Below are 20919 nucleotides of genomic sequence, written 5' to 3' on the forward strand. Positions count from 1 at the left end.
CTTTGTGCTTGTGGTAACTAGTGACGACCGAACCACTGTAGCAGGAGCTTCCGGTTTGTCGGTTGATGAAGCAGAAATTACATCGTTGTTTGGAAACATCATGTACCACGTATTCATCTAAATCGTATGGATATTGAATAAAAATATGGGTAATGTAGCTACATTATACTTGGAAAGAGTCTGCTTAATTATGTGATGACTTTAATATTACGCCCTGTCGCCTAAACCAGGAAAGCTAGATAGCTAGTTAGCTATTTTAGCTAGCTAACCAACATACTTGCTAGTTTTTAGGTGATAAGTAACGTTACACTATATATACAAAAGTATGTGGACACCCCTTCAAATTAGTGGATTCGGCTATTTCAGCCACACCTGTTGCTGACAGATGTATAAAATCGAGCACACAGCCATGCAATCTCAATAGACAAACATTGACAGTAGAATGGCCTTACTGAAGAGCGCAGTGACTTTCAACGTGGCACCGTCATAGGATGCCACCTTTCCAACAAGTCAGTTTGTCCAATTTTTGCCCTGCTAGAGCTGGCCCGGTCAACTGTAAGTGCTGATATTGTGTTAATGTCTAGGAGCAACAACAGCTCAGCCGTGAAGTGGTAGGCCACAGAAGCTCACAGACCTGAACCACAGAGTGCTGAAATGCATAGCGTATAAAAATAGTCTGTCCTCGGTTGCAACACTCACTACCGAGTTCCAAACTGCCTCTGGAAGCAAAGTCAGCTTCATGAAATAGGTTTCCATGACTGAGCAGCTGCATACAAGCCTAAGATCACCATATGCATTGCCAAGGGAGTGGTGTAAAGCTCGCTGCCATTGGACTCTTCAGCAGTGGAAATGCTTTCTCTGGAGTGATGAATCACACTTCACCATCTAGGAGTCCGATGAACAAATCTGGGTTTGGTGGATGCCAGGAGAACGCGACCTGCCCCAATGCATAGTGCCAACTGTAAAGTTTGGTGGAGGAGGAATAATGGTCTGGGGTTCTTTTTCATGGTTAGGACTAGGCCCCTTAGTTCCAGTGAAGGGAAATCTTAACGCTTCACCATACAATGACATTCTAGATGATTCTGTGCTTCCAACTTTGTGGCAACAGTTTGGGGAAGGCCTTGTACTGTTTCAGCATGACAATGCCCCTGTGCACAAAGCGAGGACCATACAGAAAGAGTTTGTTGAAATCGGCGTGGAAGAACTTGACTGGCCTGCGCAGAGCCCTGACCTCAACCCCATCGACACCTTTGGGATGAATAAGAGCGTCTGCTAAATGACTTAAATGTAAATGTAATTGGAACGCCAATTATGAGCCAGGCCTAATCGGCCAACATAATTTACCGACTTCAGTAATGCGCTTGTGGCTGAATGGAAGCAAGTTCCCGCAGCAATGTTCAAACAGTTAGTGGAAAGCCTTCCCAGAAGAGTGGAGGCTGTAATAGCAGCAAAGGGAAGATCAACTCCATATTAATGCCAATGATTTTGCATTGACATGTTCGACGAGAAGGTGTCCACATACTTTTGTTCATATAATGTAGCTACATTGTTAGATGTATTGTCAATAACTGATTGGTTGTATTACTGTTTCATTACAGCCATAGCCATGAGTTCAACCTGTCCGGGACATTATTGTGGCAAGATGTTGATAAATGGCTCATTTGATGGAGAATGTGGGGTGAGTATAGTTCCAGCTGAATTTGAACAAATCAACTGAGCTGTTGGAACGCCATTCTAGCTACTAATGTAGCACTAAGTTCTGTAACCGAGTATTAGGCTAAACCCATACCCTAAAATGTAGTTGAATTATCAGGTATGTCCCAGAGGAGAGAAGACAAACATGCAGAAGATCTGTGAGAAGTGTACAGAATCCCCTGAACTTTATGACTGGCTGTACCTGGGCTTCATGGCAATGCTGCCACTGGTTCTACACTGGTTCTTCATCGAGTGGTACTCTGGGAAGAAAAGGTAATGTCTCATTTTCAGCCCAAATTACTGCAGTCATAACAAATTGTGGCATGTAGGTTAAATCACTGGAGAAGCTAATCCAGAAAAGAAACATTACAACCTATCTGTTGTGATAATTGCGTTGTTTGCTCAATAAGCCTTGGCACTTTGTTCATAAGCCTTGGCACTGTGATATAGGGCTAAAGGCCGAGATAATAAAAAGACAGTGGCAGAATAATCACGGAAGGAGTGTTGTATGGCATTGAAGGTAATTTTTTTTTTAATTTGTATTTATTTCACCTTTATTTAACCAGGTAGGCAAGTTGAGAACAAGTTCTCATTTACAATTGCGACCTGGCCAAGATAAAGCAAAGCAGTTCGACAGATACAACGACACAGAGTTACACATGGAGTAAAACAAACATACAGTCAATAATACAGTATAAACAAGTCTATATACAATGTGAGCAAATGAGGTGAGAAGGGAGGTAAAGGCAAAAAAGGCCATGGTGGCAAAGTAAATACAATATAGCAAGTAATGGAACTAAGTTTTGCAATGGAAGAATGTGCAAAGTAGAAATAAAAATAATTGGGTGCAAAGGAGCAAAATAAATAAATAAATAAAATACAGTTGGGAAAGAGGTAGTTGTTTGGGCTAAATTATAGGTGGGCTATGTACAGGTACAGTAATCTGTGAGCTGCTCTGACAGTTGGTGCTTAAAGCTAGTGAGGGAGATAAGTGATTCCAGTTTCAGAGATTTTTGTAGTTCGTTCCAGTCATTGGCAGCAGAGAACTGGAAGGAGAGGCGGCCAAAGAAAGAATTGGTTTTGGGGGTGACTAGAGAGATATACCTGCTGGAGCGTGTGCTACAGGTGGGAGATGCTATGGTGACCAGCGAGCTGAGATAAGGGGGACATGGAGCCAGTGGGTTTGGCGACGAGTATGAAGCGAGGGCCAGCCAACGAGAGCGTACAGGTCGCAATGGTGGGTAGTATATGGGGCTTTGGTGACAAAACAGATTGCACTGTGATAGACTGCATCCAATTTGTTGAGTAGGGTATTGGAGGCTATTTTGTAAATGACATCGCCAAAGTCGAGGATTGGTAGGATGGTCAGTTTTACAAGGGTATGTTTGGCAGCATGAGTGAAGGATGCTTTGTTGCGAAATAGGAAGCCAATTCTAGATTTAACTTTGGATTGGAGATGTTTGATATGGGTCTGGAAGGAGAGTTTACAGTCAAGTATTTGTAGTTGTCCACGTATTCTAAGTCAGAGCCGTCCAGAGTAGTGATGTTGGACAGGCGGGTAGGTGCAGTTAGCGATCGGTTGAAGAGCATGCATTTAGTTTTACTTGTATTTAAGAGCAATTGGAGGCCACGGAAGGAGAGTTGTATGGCATTGAAGCTTGCCTGGAGTTTGTTAAAGAAGGGCCAGAAGTATACAGAATCGTGTCGTCTTCGTAGAGGTGGATCAGAGACTCACCAGCAGCAAGAGCGACCTCATTGATGTATACAGAGAAGAGAGTCGGTCCAAGAATTGAACCCTGTGGCACCCCCATAGAGACTGCCAGAGGTCCGGACAGCAGACCCTCCGATTTGACACACTGAACTCTATCAGAGAAGTAGTTGGTGAACCAGGCGAGGCAATCATTTGAGAAACCAAGGCTGTCGAGTCTGCCGATGAGGATGTGGTGATTGACAGAGTCGAAAGCCTTGGCCAGATCAATGAATACGGCTGCACAGTAATGTTTCTTATCGATGGCGGTTAAGATATCGTTTAGGACCTTGAGTGTGGCTGAGGTGCACCCATGACCAGCTCTGAAACCAGATTGCATAGCAGAGAAGGTATGGTGAGATTCGAAATGGTTGGTAATCTGTTTGTTGACTTGGCTTTCGAAGACCTTAGAAAGGTATGGTAGGACAGATATAGGTCTGTAGCAGTTTGGGTCAAGAGTGTCCCCCCCTTTGAAGAGGGGGATGACCGCAGCTGCTTTCCAATCTTTGGGAATCTCAGACGACACGAAAGAGAGGTTGAACAGGCTAGTAATAGGGGTGGCAACAATTTCGTCAGATAATTTTAAGAAAGAAAGGGTCCAGATTGTCTAGCCCGGCTGATTTGTAGAGGTCCAGATTTTGCAGCTCTTTCAGAACATCAGCTGAACGGATTTGGGAGAAGGAGAAATGGGGAAGGCTTGGGCGAGTTGCTGTTGGGGGTACAGTGCTGTTGACCGGGGTAGGAGTAGCCAGGTGGAAAGCATGGCCAGCCGTAGAAAAATGCTTATTGAAATTCTCAATTATGGTGGATTTATCAGTGGTGACAGTGTTTCCTATCTTCAGTGCAGTGGGCAGCTGGGAGGAGGTGTTCTTATTCTCCATGGACTTTTTACAGTGTTCCAGAACTTTTTTGAGTTAGTGTTGCAGGAAGCAATTTTCTGCTTTTCTAACTGCCTGTGTATAATGGTTTCTAGCTTCCCTGAACAGCTGCATATCACGGGGGCTGTTCAATGCGAATGCAGAACGCCATAGGATCTTTTTGTGTTGGTTAAGGGCAGTCAGGTCTGGGGAGAACCAAGGGCTATATCTGTTCCTGGTTCTACATTTCTTGAATGGGGCATGTTTATTTAAGATGGTTAGGAAGGCATTTAAAAAAAATATCCAGGCATCCTCTACTGACGGGATGAGATCAATATCCTTCCAGGAAACCCAGGCCAGGTCGATTAGAAAGGCCTGCTCGCTGAAGTGTTTCAGGGAGCGTTTTACAGTGATGAGTGGAGGTTGTTTGACCGCTGACCCATTACGGATGCAGGCAATGAGGCAGTGATCGCTGAGATCTTGGTTGAAGACAGCAGAGGTGTATTTAGAGGGCAAGTTGGTTAGGATGATATCTATGAGGGTGCCCGTGTTTAAGGCTTTGGGGAGGTACCTGGTAGGTTCATTGATATTTTGTGTGAGATTGAGGGCATCAAGTTTAGATTGTAGGATGGCTGGGGTGTTAAGCATGTTCCAATTTAGGTCGCCTAGCAGCACGAGCTCTGAAGATAGATGGGGGGCAATCAGTTCACATATGGTGTCCAGAGCACAGCTGGGGGCAGAGGGTGGTCTATAGCAGGCGGCAACGGTGGGAGACTTGTTTTTAGAGAGGTGGATTTTTAAAAGTAGAAGTTCAAATTGTTTGGGTACAGACCTGGATCGTAGGACATAACTCTGCAGGCTATCTTTGCAGTAGATTGCAACACTGCCCCCTTTGGCAGTTCTATCTTGTCTGAAAATGTTGTAGTTTGGAATTAAAATTTCAGAATTTTTGGTGGTCTTCCTAAGCCAGGATTCAGACGCTAGAACATCCGGGTTGGCAGAGTGTGCTAAAGCAGTGAATAGAACAAACTTAGGAAGGAGGCTTCTAATGTTAACATGCATGAAACCAAGGCTATTACGGTTACAGAAGTCGTCAAAAGAGAGCGCCTGGGGAATAGGAGTGGAGCTAGGCACTGCAGGGCCTGGATTCACCTCTACATCGCCAGAGGAACATAGGAGGAGTAGAATAAGGGTGTGGCTAAAAGCAATAAGAATTGGTCGTCTAGAACGTCTGGAACAGAGTAAAAGGAGGTTTCTGGGGGTGATAAAATAGCATCAAGGTATAATGTACAGACAAAGGTATGGTAGGATGTGAATACAGTGGAGGTAAACCTAGGTATTGAGTGATGAAGAGAGAGATATTGTCTCTAGAAACATCATTGAAACCAGGAGATGTCATTGCATGTGTGGGTGGTGGAACTAATAGGTTGGATAAGGTATAGTGAGCAGGACTAGAGGCTCTACAGTGAAATAAGCCAATAAACACTAACCAGAACAGCAATGGACAAGACATATTGACATTAAGGAGAGGCATGTTTAGTCGAGTGATCATAAGGGTCCAGTGAGTGGAGAGGTTGGTTGGGGGTCACGGCGATTTAGACAGCTAGCCAGGCCATCGGAAGCAAGCTAGCATAGGATGGAGGTCTGTTATTAGCCACCTCTTGCGTTCCGTCAGTAGATTAGTGGGGTTCCGTGTGGTAGAGGGGATTCATCCAAATCACACAACAACAACAAAAATAAAAACAATAGATATAGTTATAGAGGCCCAAGAAGAAAACATAATAATAATAAAAATAAACACTGTGTCCAAGGAAGGGCCAGATGTATACAGAATGGTGTCGTCTGCATAGAGGTGGATCAAAGAATCACCAGCAGCAAGAGCGACATCATTGATATATACATAGAAAAGAGTCGGCCTGAGAATTGAACCCTGTGGCACCCCCATAGGGACTACCAGAGGTCTGGACAACAGGCCCTCCGATTTGACACCCTGAACTCTGTCTGAGAAGTAGTTAGTGAACCAGGCGAGGCAGTCATTAGAGAAACCAAGGCTGTTGAGTCTGCCGATAAGAATATGGAGATTGGCAGAGTCGAAAGCCTTGGCCAGGTCGATGAATACGGCTGCACAGTAGTGTCTTTATCGATGGCGGTTATGATATCGTTTAGTACCTTGAGCGTGGCTGAGGTACGGTGGGATTCGAAATGGTCGGTGATCTGTTTGTTCACTTGTCTTTCGAAGACTTTAGAAAGGCAGGGCAGGATGGATATACAGTGGGGCAAAAAAGTATTTAGTCCACCACCAATTGTACAAGTTCTCCCACTTAAAAGATGAGAGGCCTGTAATCCTCATCATAGGTACACTTCAACTGTGACAGACAAAAGGACAAAAAAAATCCAGAAAATCACATTGTAGGATTTTTAATGAATTTATTTGCAAATGATGGTGGAAAATAAGTAAGTATACTTTGTTATATAACCTTTGTTGGCAATGACAGAGGTCAAACGTTTTCTGTAAGTCTTCACAAGGTTTTCACACACTGTTGCTTGTATTTTGGCCCATTCCTCCGTGGCCTTTGCTTTCCTAACTGACTGTGTGTATTTGTTCCTGACTTCCCTGAAAAGTTGCATATCGCGGGGACTATTCAACGCTAGTGTAGTACGCCACAGGGTGTTTTTGTGCTGGTCAAGGCAGTCAACCAAGGGCTGTATCTGTTCTTAGTTAAACAAAAAAATGAACGGGGCATGCTTATTTAAGATGGTGAGGAAAGCACTTTTAAAGAACAACCAGGCATCCTCTACTGACGGGATGAGGTCAATATCCTTCCAGGATACCCGGGCAGGTCGATTAGAAAGACCTGCTCGCAGAAGTGTTTTAGGGAGCGTTTGATAGTGATGAGGGGTGGTCGTTTGACCGCGGACACAGGCAATGAGGCAGTGATCACTGAGATCCTGGTTGAAAACAGCAGAGGTGTATTTAGAGGGCAAGTTGGTCAGGATGATATCTATGAGGGTGCCCATGTTTACAGATTTGGGGTTGTACCTGGTAGGTTCCTTGATAATTTGTGTGAGATTGAGGGCATCTAGCTTAGATTGTAGGATGGCCAGGGTGTTAAGCATATCCCAATTTAGGTCACCTAGCAGTACGAACTCTGACGATAGATGGGGGGGGCAATCAATTCACATATGGTGTCCAGGGCACAGCTAGGAGGTGAGTGGGGGTCTATAACAAGTGGAAACAGTGAGGGATTTTTTTCCTGGCGAGATGGATCTTTAAAAGTAGAAGCTCGAACTGTTTGGGCATAGACCTGGATAGTGTGACAGAACTCTGCAGGCTATCTCTACAGTAGATTGCAATTCCGCCCCCTTTAGCAGTTCTGTCTTGATGAAAAATGTTGTAATTGGGGATGGAAATTTCAGAGTTTTTGGTGGGCTTCCTAAGCCAGGATTCAGACACGGCTAGCACATCAGGGTTGGCGGAGTGTGCTAAAGCTGTGAATAAAGCAAACTTAGGGAGGAGGCTTCTGATGTTAACATGCATGAACCCAAGGCTTTTACGGTTGCAGAAGTCATGAAATGAGAGCGCCTGGGGACACACAGGGCCTGCGTTAACCTCTACATCACCAGAGGAACAGAGGAGGAGTAGGATGAGGATACGGCTAAAGGCCTTAGGAACTGGTCGTCTAGTGCGTTGGGAACAGAGAATAAAAGGAGCAGATGTCTGGGCGTGATAGAATAGATTCAGGGCATAGTGTACAGACAAGGGTATGGTAGGGTGCGAATACAGTGGAGGTAAACCTAAGCATTGAGTGACGATGAGAGAGGTTGCATCCCTGGAGGCGCCAGTTAAGCTGGGTGCGGTCTCCGCATGTGTGGGGGTTGGGACAAAGGAGCGATCCAAGGCATGTTGAGCAGGACTAGGGGCTTCGCAGCAAAATAAAACAATGAGAGTTGCCCTAAACAACAGTTTAAGGCATAATGACATTAGAGAAAGGCATAAAGCAATCACAGGTGTTGATTGGTAGAGCTAAGACAACAACGGGTGAGACAACAATGGGTAAACAGCAAGGACAACAACAACGAATGGGGAGAGCGAGTCAGTTAGCTACACACAGACCCTGAGTTTGAGGCTGGGGCAGACAGATAGATAAACAAAATGAAGAACCGTGTTAATGGACAGTCCAGCAGGCATCGGCTGTGTAGCCGAGTGATCATAGGGTCCAATGAAGAGCAATAGCTGGAACAGGGTTCGGTAGTTGATTACTATGTTGAGCGAGCGGGAGACATGGTGTTCAGGGAGCAAGCAGGCCAGGGCTAGCAGGTGGATCATCACCAATGACGCAGAGGCCTGATGAGAGCACATCGGCCGAGTTACTTCAGCAGACCAGTCGTGATGGATCGGCAGGGCTCCGTGTCGACAAAGGGTCCAGGCCAATTGGCAAGAGAAGTGTTGTAGTTGGTGTACTTCATTTGCTAGCCGGGAGATGGGCCTAGCTCGAGGCTAACTGGTGCATGCTTCTGGACAATTGCCACTCGCTACCAACTAGCTAGCTGCGAAGATCCAATCTCCTATGGTCAGTCTCATATAGTGACAACTAAGGTTGCACATTTTGGAGAATATTCAGAGGTGGAAACTTTCCACGGGAGTTAACAGGAATATATGGGAATTAATGGAACTATACGGGAAATATATGCAAATTGATGTTTACCATTTAAATGTAATGTTTTTTGCATTTGATATAGTTACCATATATGGAGACATAAACATTTGACATTATCATTAGTAGACATTGTGAATGATTAAATCGAAGAACATTCATAAATCTCTTCTAATACACATGGCCTGTGAGCATCAGAGGTGAACCAGCTCATACACAGCTCGAGCAAGACATTCATCAGCATTTCTCTGACTACGTTCCTCCATTGAGTTAATAAAAACTTCTGATTCCAGGAGGATCAAGAGCTGTTGCTATTGATGGTGTCAGATTCATCATTTTCACCTCGAATAGAAGTAGACAGACTTTTGTCAGAGGTTGCTTGTTGTGAGCGCTGAGGGAATTGTATGCACTTGGCCAGATGATTCTGCATCTTTGTTGCATTCTTCACATATGATTTGGCACAGTATTTGCAAATGTACACAGCTTTTCCTTCTACATTAGCTACAGTGAAATGTCTCCACACATCAGATGCCCGTGGCATTTTCCTCTAAAGATTAGAAAAAAATGAGTAAAAATAAAACAAAGTACAATTCCATGTACAGAGAAATAGTTAAGCAGTTATATTAAACTCCTTTGTAAGATAAATGTTTTAAAATGAAACCTGTAGGTGAATTGACACTCAGTTAGCAGGCTCAAGCAAGCTAAAACCCACATGGTAGAAAAAACATACAAGCAGAAGTTGATAAGTTAGAAATACACTGCTCAAAAAAATAAAGGGAACACCAAAATAATCAAATCAAATTGTATTTGTCACATACACATGGTTAGCAGATGTTAATGCGAGTGTAGCGAAATGCTTGTGCTTCTAGTTCTGACAATGCAGTAATAACCAACAAGTAATCTAGCTAACAATTCCAAAACTACTACCTTATAGACACAAGTGTAAGGGGATAAAGAATATGTACATAAAGATATATGAATGAGTGATGGTACAGAGTGGCATAGGCAAGATACAGTAGATGGTATTGAGTGCAGTATATACATATGAGATGAGTATGTAAACAAAGTGGCATAGTTAAAGTGGCTAGTGATACATGTATTACATAAAGATGCAGTAGATTATATAGAGTACAGTATATACATATACATATGAGATGAATAATGTAGGGTATGTAAACATTATATTAGGTAGCATTGTTTAAAGTGGCTAGTGATATATTTTACATAATTTCCCATCAATTCCCATTATTAAAGTGGCTGGAGTTGAGTCAGTGTGTTGGCAGCAGCCACTCAATGTTAGTGGTGGCTGTTTAACAGTCTGATGGCCTTGAGATAGAAGCTGTTTTTCAGTCTCTCGGTCCCAGCTTTGATGCACCTGTACTGACCTCGCCTTCTGGATGATAGCGGGGTGAACAGGCAGTGGCTCGGGTGGTTGTTGTCCTTGATGATCTTTATGGCCTTCCTGTGACATCGGGTGGTGTAGGTGTCCTGGAGGGCAGGTAGTTTACCCCCGGTGATGCGTTGTGCAGATCTCACTACCCTCTGGAGAGCCTTACGGTTGTGGGCGGAGCAGTTGCCGTACCAGGCAGTGATACAGCCCGACAGGATGCTCTCGATTGTGCATCTGTAGAAGTTTGTGAGTGCTTTTGGTGACAAGCCGAATTTCTTCAGCCTCCTGAGGTTGAAGAGGCGCTGCTGCGCCTTCTTCACGATGCTGTCTGTGTGGGTGGACCAATTCAGTTTGTGTGTGTGGGTGGACCAATTCACTACTGTTCCATCGATGTGGATAGGGGGGTGTTCCCTCTGCTGTTTCCTGAAGTCCACAATCATCTCCTTAGTTTTGTTGACGTTGAGTGTGAGGTTATTTTCCTGACACCACACTCCGAGGGCCCTCACCTCCTCCCTGTAGGCCGTCTCGTCGTTGTTGGTAATCAAGCCTACCACTGTTGTGTCGTCTGCAAACTTGATGATTGAGTTGGAGGCGTGCGTGGCCACGCAGTCGTGGGTGAACAGGGAGTACAGGAGAGGGCTCAGAACGCACCCTTGTGGGGCCCCAAAGTTGAGGGTCAGCGGGGTGGAGATGTTGTTGCCTACCCTCACCACCTGGGGGCGGCCCGTCAGGAAGTCCAGTACCCAGGGATCTCCTCTCAGACCTGGACTAAAGCATCCGCCAACTCCTGGACAGTCTGTGGTGCAACGTGGCGTTGGTGGATGGAGCGAGACATGATGTCCCAGATGTGCTCAATTGGATTCAGGTCTGGGGAACGGGCGGGCCAGTCCATAGCATCAATGCCTTCCTCTTGCAGGAACTGCTGACACACTCCAGCCACATGAGGTCTAGCATTGTCCTGCATTAGGAGGAACCCAGGGCCAACCGCACCAGCATATGGTCTCACAAGGGGTCTGAGGACCTCATCTCGGTACCTAATGGCAGTCAGGCTACCTCTGGTGAGCACATGGAGGGCTGTGCGCCCCCCAAAATGCCACCCCACACCATGACTGACCCACCGCCAAACCGGTCATGCTGGAGGATGTTGCAGGCAGCAGAACGTTCTCCACGACGTCTCCAGACTCTCACGTCTGTCACATGTGCTCAGTGTGAACCTGCTTTCATCTGTGAAGAGCACAGGGCGCCAGTGGCGAATTTGCCAATCTTGGTGTTCTCTGGCAAATGCCAAACATCCTGCACGGAGTGCAATTGTGTTGTTTAAGTGTTCCCTTTATTTTTTTGAGCAGTGTAATTTCAACACACTTTGCTGTAGGCTACTATTTACTAGTTAACAAAAAATCATGTATGTCATATAAAATATATTTACCCCGTCCAGGATTGTAATCAAAACTTACCAGAAAGGATGTGGTCCTTGGCATTGTAGTAGTGTGGGCTCAATAGCGTCTCATTAGTGTGCAAGATCTTGAGAATCAGCTGTACATGTGATGGAAGAGTGTACTGTGAATGCAGAGGGTTGCAATTCCATTGAATTGGGGATAGTTAAAAGCAAAATTCCCATGGACTTCCCATGGAAAATTTACTGGAAATGTACAGGAAAGTTTCCGACCCTTTCCAACCCTAGTGACAACTAAAAGATACCAAAAGTAGCTAGCTAAACACCGGAGGACAACCACACAATGATATGCAACAATTATTTTTTTTTTCTGTCAATAATGATGTTTGGTTTGTGATGTGATTGGTCTAAAGCCAAATCCAAACTTGCTTCCCTTGACACTTTTTTTGTTTTGCTGGTTTTGTTCGCTCTGATTCTTTCTCTGGTGAGATACATTCAGCTTCTTAAGAATGTAAGGACGTTTATGAAACTCAGAGAGATGAAAGAAATAAAAAATAAAAAAATTCTTGGTATTTTTTTGGGGGGGAAGCCTTGCATCCCATTGCATCCATGAACACGCTCCACTTGTCATACCCGTGGCCAATAGGCTACATATTGTGACATTTACTGTAGAGCAGTGTTGGGGAAGCTACTCTGAAAATATAGTTGACCAAGTTACCAATTACTTGTAAAAGAAGTTAAGTTGCATTAAAGCTTTTTAAAGAAGAAAACTGTTTACTTAACTAAAGTTACTTAGAAAAAGTAGTTCACTACATCCAAGCTATTTCGTTATAAATTATCATATTATCATATATTGTGTTTAATACCTATTAAACACAAAAACTGTTTCAAGTGTGAATTAGGTATGTCTGATGCTGAAAAAGAAAGGAAATTCTTGACTACTTCACCCATATTGTATTTTATTTTTGCTACATGACAAAAAGTAATTAACTACTTAAAACACAAGATTTTTAATTTAGTTAGTCTACCATCAAGCTACTGCAAAATGTAGTTGAATTACTGGTTGAACTACATGCAGTTCACTACTCCCCAACACTGCTGTAGAGGTTTTTTATGAAAGGAGTTTAACATGGTCATGTAGTAGCCTACTTGGTAACTCATGTTAATGTTACTGATATTATGTATATCTTTCTGAAGCTCCAGTGCCCTCTTCCAACACATCACAGCCCTGTTTGAGTGCAGCACTGCGGCTATGGTGACTCTGCTGGTCAACGACCCAGTGGGTCTGCTGTCTATCAGGTCTTGCAGAGTCCAGATGCTTTCAGACTGGTACACCATGCTGTACAACCCCAGCCCAGACTACATCACCACTCTACACTGCACACAGGAAGCTGTCTTTCCCCTGTGAGTAGCCGATGGCTCGTCCACGTCATGAATGGGATCTATGCACTTTTAGGGCTTGTTTCTCAGTTAGTCCTAGACTCAAAGCATGCTGAAATAGCTTTTTAGTCCAAGATTCATTTCAGTCTCTATCTGGAAACAGTCTCATCATCAACTGATATGAGCTGAACATATGGAATTGGTTGGCATGTTCAGCTTCAGAGCAGTGTGCGCACCATCAAGCACAGTGTGATGTGAGATGTTTTGTTCATTGAATAACATGACTTATTCTGTATCCGCAGGTACACTATAGTGTTGATCTACTACGCCTTCTGCCTAGTGTTTATGATGCTGCTTCGGCCACTCCTGTTCAAGAAGATCGCCTGTGGTCTGGGGAAATCTGACCGCTTCAAGAGCATCTACGCTGCTCTCTACTTCTTCCCCATCCTGACAGTCCTGCAAGCTGTGGGAGGCGGCCTGCTCTGTGAGTATGCTTTCAATTAAGGGTCCGGTCTGGTTTGGGCCAGTTTCCATTTATATAGTATTTATGGTTACATAATTGATTTATGTGAAATGCATTATTTTTAGGCCATAGGTCTTGTTGCCTCGGAAGCCTAGTCATCTCACGTTCTGTTCCAATGCCTGGGGAAGTTCTCCTCAGGAAGACCAAAAATAAAATGTCCACCAGACGTTGAGGTATGCAATTAGCATGCTGACTGCAGGAATGTCCACCAGAACTATTGCCAGAGATCACACAAGCCACAATATTTGATGGGTTTGATAAGTACAAATGTGTCACTAGTTTCCATGTAGACTCCATCACATTCCTGCAGTCAGCATGCCAATTTTCATACCTCAACTTGAGTCATCTGTGTTTTACCAAATAGGGCTATCTTCTGTATACCAACCCTACTTTGTCACAACACAACTGATTGGCTCAAATGCATTGAGAAGGAAATAAATGATATAGAATGGGCCAAAATACCAGCAAACATTGTGTGAAAACCTTGTGAAGACTTACAGAAAACGTTTGACCTCTGTCATTGCCAACAAAGGATATATAACAAAGTATTGAAACACTTTTGTTATTGACCAAATACTTATTTTCACCATAATTTGCAAATAAATTCACAAATCCTACGTGATTTTTCTGGATTTTTTTTCTCATTTTGTCTGTCATAGTTGAAGTGTACCTATGATGAAAATTACAGGCCTCATCTTTTTAAGTGGGAGAACTTGCACAATTGGTGGCTGACAATACTTTTTAGCCCCACTGTATATATATGCACACCTACTCATTCAAGGGTTTTTATTCACCGCATATATATATATTTATAAATCGATACTTGGTGTCAAGGTAGCTATATAATATTGTACTAAATAATAGCATGTTATCTGACTTTATTGTTTCAACCCCCATCACTAGTTAACAGCCACCCTAAAAACTAAATCCAATACTGAAGACTTCCAGTAGTCGATGCAACGAGACAAGATTTGACTAAAGGTCTTGCCATGTGACTGTGGTATAAGCGTAATGCTTTCTGTTTTTCAGATTATGCTTTTCCATACATTATTTTGGTGTTGTCCCTGGTTACCCTGGCAGTGTACATGTCAGCCTCAGAAATACAGGCAAGATACTGCTTATTTTATATTTTCCTAACCAACTTTTTAAAATTTTGATATCAGCTCAGTCAATATAATTGTTTGAGCACATATCCCATTTCCTAAGTGTTTTCTCCCTTTACTCCTATCCATAGTCTTTCAAGAATCTCGCTGCCAAGAAGAAGAGGTTGGTGGTGCTCTTCAGCCATTGGCTACTTCACGCGTATGGCATCATCTCCATCTCCCAATTGGATAAACTGGAGCAGGACCTACCTCTATTGGCCCTGGTACCTGGACCCGCCCTTTTCTACCTGCTCACTGCCAGGTTCACTGAACCTAGCCGGATTCTGTCAGAAGGCGGCAACGGCCACTAGAACTGTTATAGATGGATGTGGTTATTAAAGTTAGACTCAGGGAATTCATGTTGCCACGAGCAGCAACGCGGATATCCACCTGTCTCAATTCAGGAGGTGTTATCCATGGAGATATATGGACGCTAGCCTTTACTGCCTTCTCTGAGTATGGTAGGAGGATGACTGCTGCATGCAGTGTTGATAGTTGATATTCCTCTCACAGTGAAAAGATTTTAGGATATTCCTAGAACTAAGCTGGGAATACAAACAAAGTGTACATACTGTATGTCTATAAACTACAAAGCTGCATATATTTCAAGTGTTAATTATTGAATGGTATCGTTTGTGTCCACATGAATGTTGTCTTTACAACCTAAGGCCTAAGATGTACTGTTCCTCATTGAGGCTGTTTTGAGACATGTTTTGTCATTAGATATTCACTCTGTGTCATATTATTTTGGGCTCCTGATTGGCTCAGCGATCTACGTCACTGCATCTCCGTACTAGAGACATCACTACAGACCCTGGTTCGATCCTGGGCTGTATCACAACCGGCCATGATTGAGAGTCCCATAGGGCGGCACAATTGGCCCAGCGTCGTTAGGGTTTGGCCGTCATTGTAAATAAGAATTTCTTCTAAACTGACTTGCTTAGTTAAATAAACAAATCATATATGCTCAACATCCTTGATTGTTTTAAGCTCAGATATCCTTGATTGTTGCAGTGAAATCAAAGATGGTCTCTGGATTGTCCAATAGTTTAAGTTGTTAGATGTTCTTAAACTAAATCTAATGTGCCAAAAACTCTGAACACATGCATACATCCAGTGGCAGATAAAATAGTTTATTATAACCTAATATTATGTTACAAGCCAAGTGGGATATAGTTCCATTATTTTGCTTGATCAAAAATGGAATGAAAATTATCCTGCTGTTTCCCCGTAAATTATGTTGGGGAAATACGCTTGTTGGATAGTAAGGAAATTAAATTGTGAATGTATTTTATGCATGCTCATTGAATGCTTGTAAATAGATGTGTTTATTAGAAATATATATTTTTATTGCAGTGTAAAACATACAGAACGAGGACTTGACTAGCTACAATTTTGACTTGTAAAATGTATTGTTCAAAAAAACTTGTGAAATGCAGTGTTATAAAGTATGAAATAAAAATCAGAAGTGTGAGTACTCATCTACTTTCATCTCATATGACTAATTTGTGCTGAGTTTATTTTATAACAAAACAATTGTGTTGATGTAATCCTTCTTGATGTCTCACTTTAGTTGCCCTGTTCTTTAAGTGCAATGTTTGATTTATTATTGGCTAACAGGGAACTCATGCCCTTCAGTTCCTCCTCTAGTCTACTGTTGATATCCCCCAGTTGGAACTTCCTGTCGTGGATCTTGGTCATGAGTCTGTAGATAGCCTCCAGAATCTTGTGGTCTCTCTCTGAAGATTCCTGAAGTGTTGAATGAGTCATGGATGGTTTAGTGTGGTCTCTTCATGACAGTTTACTATATACTTACATATCACTCAAGTGCTGCACTGTGAATTTGTCAAAATACGTTAACCAGATAAATCTGGTCATGTACACTGTTGTCTGTCAGCATGTGGTCAGGCTATAAGTTAACATCACAGGTTGTAAAACATGAAATGGCGTATGTACAGTAAGCTGCTGGACTGACCAGCCACGTTTTAAGAATCCTTACCTCAGTCACCACAGTGTCCTCTGCCCAAGCATCAAGCAGGCTCTCTAACGGAAGATGCATTTATAAGTTATGATGATATTGAAACCTGATAGACTGAACTAAATGTTATGCACAACGGTTTACAATAGTTGGAGTCATTGAGCTCGGCTGATGCTCACCAAATAGAGAATGAACCTCCTCTTTCAGCCACCCAATCTCCTTTGTGTGTCTTTCCTGGTCTTTCCTGGTGTTCCATATGTCCTCCTTCATTTGTTCAATACGCTGAAAAACAATGTTTACATTGAGTTTTTGCTTGGTAGGTAAGTGAGTGGTGTAGTTCAGTATGGAGGGCCATTGTGACTCATATCTCTTACCACATGCAGTCTACTGTTCTCCATATTGACCTGCTCCAGCATCATTCCGTTGTCATAGATGCTCTTCTCCGTGGCGATGATGTCTGCAGTGTGAGACGTCAGCAGTTCCATGTGTTTCTCACGCAAACCCTCTAGACTCCTCTTCATGTCCTCCTGTCAGTCAGTTACAAGCATACTGTTTCAATGCTATTACACCTCACAGCTTTCCTTTTAGAGTGTGTGGTAACCAAGATGTACATACTACATGTTTTTGTTATGAAACTCACCTTTGGTTTGAGAAGAGTACTAGTGCTCTCTTTCATATCCTGGATGAAGAGCTCTAGATGATTGTTCTTACTCTTTAACTCTGGTGGGGAAAATCATTTAAGTAATTATAAAATGCTGCACTACATGATTTTTAAAGTTATAGTGAGCACATTCTTTGAGAAATCTGTATATTTGTGTATGTCTACTTGATATTGTCTACTAAATCGAATCAAATTGTATTTGTCAAGTGCGCCGAATACAACAGGGAAATGTTTACTTACAAGCACTTTATCACCAATGCAGTTTTAAGAAAAATAATATTTACGAAATAACCTAAAGTAAAAAATAAAAGCGCAACAATTTAATAACAATAAAGAGGCTACTGTATATACAGGGTATATACAGGGGTTACTGAGTCAATGTGCAGGGGTACAGCTTAGTCGAGGTAATCGAGGTAATATGTACAGCACCAGTCAAAAGTTTCGACACACCTACTCATTCAAGGGTTTTTCTTTATTTAAAAAAAATATTGTCTATATTGTAGAATAATAGTGAAGACATCAAAACTATGAAATAACATATTTGGAATCATGTACTGTAGCAACCAAAAAGTGTTAAACAAATCAAAATATATTTTATATTTGAGATTCTTCAAAGTAGCCACCCTTTGCCTAGATGACAGCTTTGCACACTCTTGGCATTCTCCCAACCAGCTTCATGAGGTAGTCACCTGGAATGTATTTAAATTAAAATGTGTGTCTTGTAAAAAGTTAATTTGTGGAATTTCTTTCCCTTTTAATGAGTTTGAGCCAATCAGTTGTGTTGTGACAAGGTAGGGGTGGTATACAGAAGATCGGCCTAAAAGACCAAGTCCATATTATGGCGAGAACAGCTCAAATAAGAAAAGAGAAACAACAGTCCATCATTACTGTTCAGCAGTCTTATGGCATGGAGTAGAAGCTTTAAGAAGCCTTTTAGACCAAGACTTGGCGCTCCAGTACCGCTTGCCGTGCAGCAGAGAGAACAGTCTATGACTAGGGTGGCCGGAGTCATTGGCAATTTTTAGGGCCTTTCTCTGACACCGCCTGGTATAGAGGTCCTGGATGGCAGGAAGCTTGGCCCCAGTGATGTACTGGGCCGTACGCACTACCCTCTGTTGCGCTTTGTGGTCTTAGGTTGAGCAGTTGCAATACCAGGCGGTGATGCAACCGGTCAGGATGCTTTTGATGGTGCAGCTGTAGAACTTTTTGAGGATCTGAGGACCCATGCCTAATCTGTTCAGTCTTCTGAGGGGGAATAGGCATTGTCATGCCCTCTTCACAACTGTCTTGGACCATGATAGTTTGTTGGTGATGTGGACACCAAGGAACTCAAAGCTATCAACCTGCTCCACTACAGCCCCTTCGATGAGAATGGGAGCTTGCTCAGGCCTCCTCTTCCAGTAGTCCAAGATCATCTCCTTTGTCTTGATCATGTTGAGAGATAGGTTGTTGGCCTGGCACCACACTGCCAGGTCTCTGACCTCCTCCCTATAGGTTGTCTCATCGTTGTCGGTGATCAGGCCTATCACTGTTGTGTCATCTGCAAACTTAATGATGGTGTTGGAGTTGTGCTTGGCCACGCAGTCATGGTTGAACAGGGAGTACGGGAGGGGACTAAGCACGTACCCCTGAGGGGCCCCTGTGTTGAGGATCAGCGTGTTCAGTCCCAGGGTCCTTAGCTTAATGACGAGCTTTGAGGGCACTATGGTGTTTAACGCTGAGCTGTCGTCAAGGAACTGCATTCTCACGTAGGTGTTCCTTTTGTCCTGGTGGAAAAGGGCGTTGTTGAGTGCAATACAGATTGCGTCATCTGTAGATCTGTTGGGTCGGTATGCAAATTGGAGTGGGTCTAGGGTTTCTGGGATGATGGTGTTGATGTGAGCCATGTCCAGCCTTTCAAAGCACTTCATGGCCACAGACGTGAGTGCTACGGGTCAGTAGTCATTTAGGCAGGTTACCTTGGTGTTCTTGGGCACAGGGACTATGGTGGTCTGCTTGAAACATGTAGGTATTACAGACTCAGCCAAGGACAGGTTGAAAATATCCGTGACACTTGCCAGTTGGTCAGCACATGTTCGCAGTACACGTCCTGGTAATCCGTTTAAAGGTCTTACTCACATCAGCTACGGTGATCCAGAACAGCTGGTGCTCTCATGCATGCTCTCATGCATGCATCAGTGTTGCTTGCCTCGAAGCGCGCATAGAAGTACTTTGCAGACGACACACAATTAATCTTCTCCTTTCCCCCTTCTGATGACCAGGTGGCGAATCGCATCTCTGCATGTCTGGCAGACATATCAGTGTGGATGACGGATCACCACCTCAAGCTGAACCTCGGCAAGACGGAGCTGCTCTTCCTCCCGGGGAAGGACTGCCCGTTCCATGATCTCGCCATCACGGTTGACAACTCCATTGTGTCCTCCTCCCAGAGCGCTAAGAACCTTGGCGTGATCCTGGACAACACCCTGTCGTTCTCAACTAACATCAAGGCGGTGGCCCGTTCCTGTAGGTTCATGCTCTACAACATCCGCAGAGTACGACCCTGCCTCACACAGGAAGCGGCGCAGGTCCTAATCCAGGCACTTGTCATCTCCCGTCTGGATTACTGCAACTCGCTGTTGGCTGGGCTCCCTGCCTGTGCCATTAAACACCTACAACTCATCCAGAACGCCGCAGCCCGTCTGGTGTTCAACCTTCCCAAGTTCTCTCACGTCACCCCGCTCCTCCGCTCTCTCCACTGGCTTCCAGTTGAAGCTCGCATCCGCTACAAGACCATGGTGCTTGCCTACGGAGCTGTGAGGGGAACGGCACCTCAGTACCTCCAGGCTCTGATCAGGCCCTACACCCAAACAAGGGCACTGCGTTCATCCACCTCTGGCCTGCTCGCCTCCCTACCACTGAGGAAGTACAGTTCCCGCTCAGCCCAGTCAAAACTGTTCGCTGCTCTGGCCCCCAATGGTGGAACAAACTCCCTCACGACGCCAGGACAGCGGAGTCAATCACCACCTTCCGGAGACACCTGAAACCCCACCTCTTTAAGGAATACCTAGGATAGGATAAGTAATCTTTCTCACCCCCTAAAAGATTTAGATGCACTATTGTAAAGTGGCTGTTCCACTGGATGTCATAAGGTGAATGCACCAATTTGTAAGTCGCTCTGGATAAGAGCGTCTGCTAAATGACTTAAATGTAAATGTAAGTAATTTAACTTGTCTGATAGGCTTGTGTCACTGGGCAGCTCACGTCTGGACTTCCCTTTGTAGTCCGTAATAGTTTGCAAGCCCTGCCACATCCGACGAGCGTTGGAGCAGGTATAGTATGATTCAATATTAGTCCTGTATTCACTCTTTGCCTGTTTGATGGTTTGTCTGAGGGCATAGCGGAATTTCTTATAAGCGCCCGGGTTATAGTCCTGCTCCTTGAAAGCAGCAGCTCTACCCTTTAGCTCAGTGTGGATGTTGCCTGTAATCCATGGCTTCTGGTTGGTGCACATACGAT

The 20919-nt window shown here is 43.8% G+C and overlaps 2 protein-coding genes across 4 annotated transcripts in view; one reads left to right on the forward strand and one right to left on the reverse strand.

The window, feature by feature from the left end:
- LOC118368132 (JNK1/MAPK8-associated membrane protein-like) lies at positions 1 to 16283 on the forward strand. 2 transcript variants are annotated; one of them, XM_035751929.2, is made up of 7 exons: positions 1 to 149; positions 1599 to 1678; positions 1802 to 1968; positions 12935 to 13141; positions 13420 to 13601; positions 14670 to 14746; positions 14875 to 16283. In XM_035751929.2, exons 1-7 carry the CDS (start codon positions 146 to 148, stop codon positions 15091 to 15093), a joined length of 936 nt encoding a protein of 311 aa, XP_035607822.1. In that variant the 5' UTR covers positions 1 to 145; the 3' UTR covers positions 15094 to 16283. The 2 variants fall into 2 exon arrangements, with proteins under 2 accessions (XP_035607822.1, XP_035607823.1); XM_035751930.2 differs by having other exon boundaries at positions 1814 to 1968.
- ccdc175 (coiled-coil domain containing 175) overlaps positions 15895 to 20919 on the reverse strand; it is a 14481-nt gene continuing 9456 nt past the window's right edge. For both annotated transcript variants that reach the window (XM_035751926.1, XM_035751928.1), the window contains 5 exons: positions 17401 to 17480; positions 17135 to 17287; positions 16940 to 17042; positions 16782 to 16825; positions 15895 to 16531 (listed from right to left, as the gene is read on the reverse strand). In XM_035751926.1, coding sequence (XP_035607819.1) covers positions 16352 to 16531; positions 16782 to 16825; positions 16940 to 17042; positions 17135 to 17287; positions 17401 to 17480 — 560 coding nt within the window. In that variant the 3' untranslated portion in view covers positions 15895 to 16351. The remainder of the gene's footprint in view (positions 16532 to 16781; positions 16826 to 16939; positions 17043 to 17134; positions 17288 to 17400; positions 17481 to 20919) is intronic.

The sequence above is a fragment of the Oncorhynchus keta genome, chromosome 35, assembly GCF_023373465.1.
Source record: "Oncorhynchus keta strain PuntledgeMale-10-30-2019 chromosome 35, Oket_V2, whole genome shotgun sequence".
Lineage (NCBI taxonomy): Eukaryota > Metazoa > Chordata > Actinopteri > Salmoniformes > Salmonidae > Oncorhynchus > Oncorhynchus keta.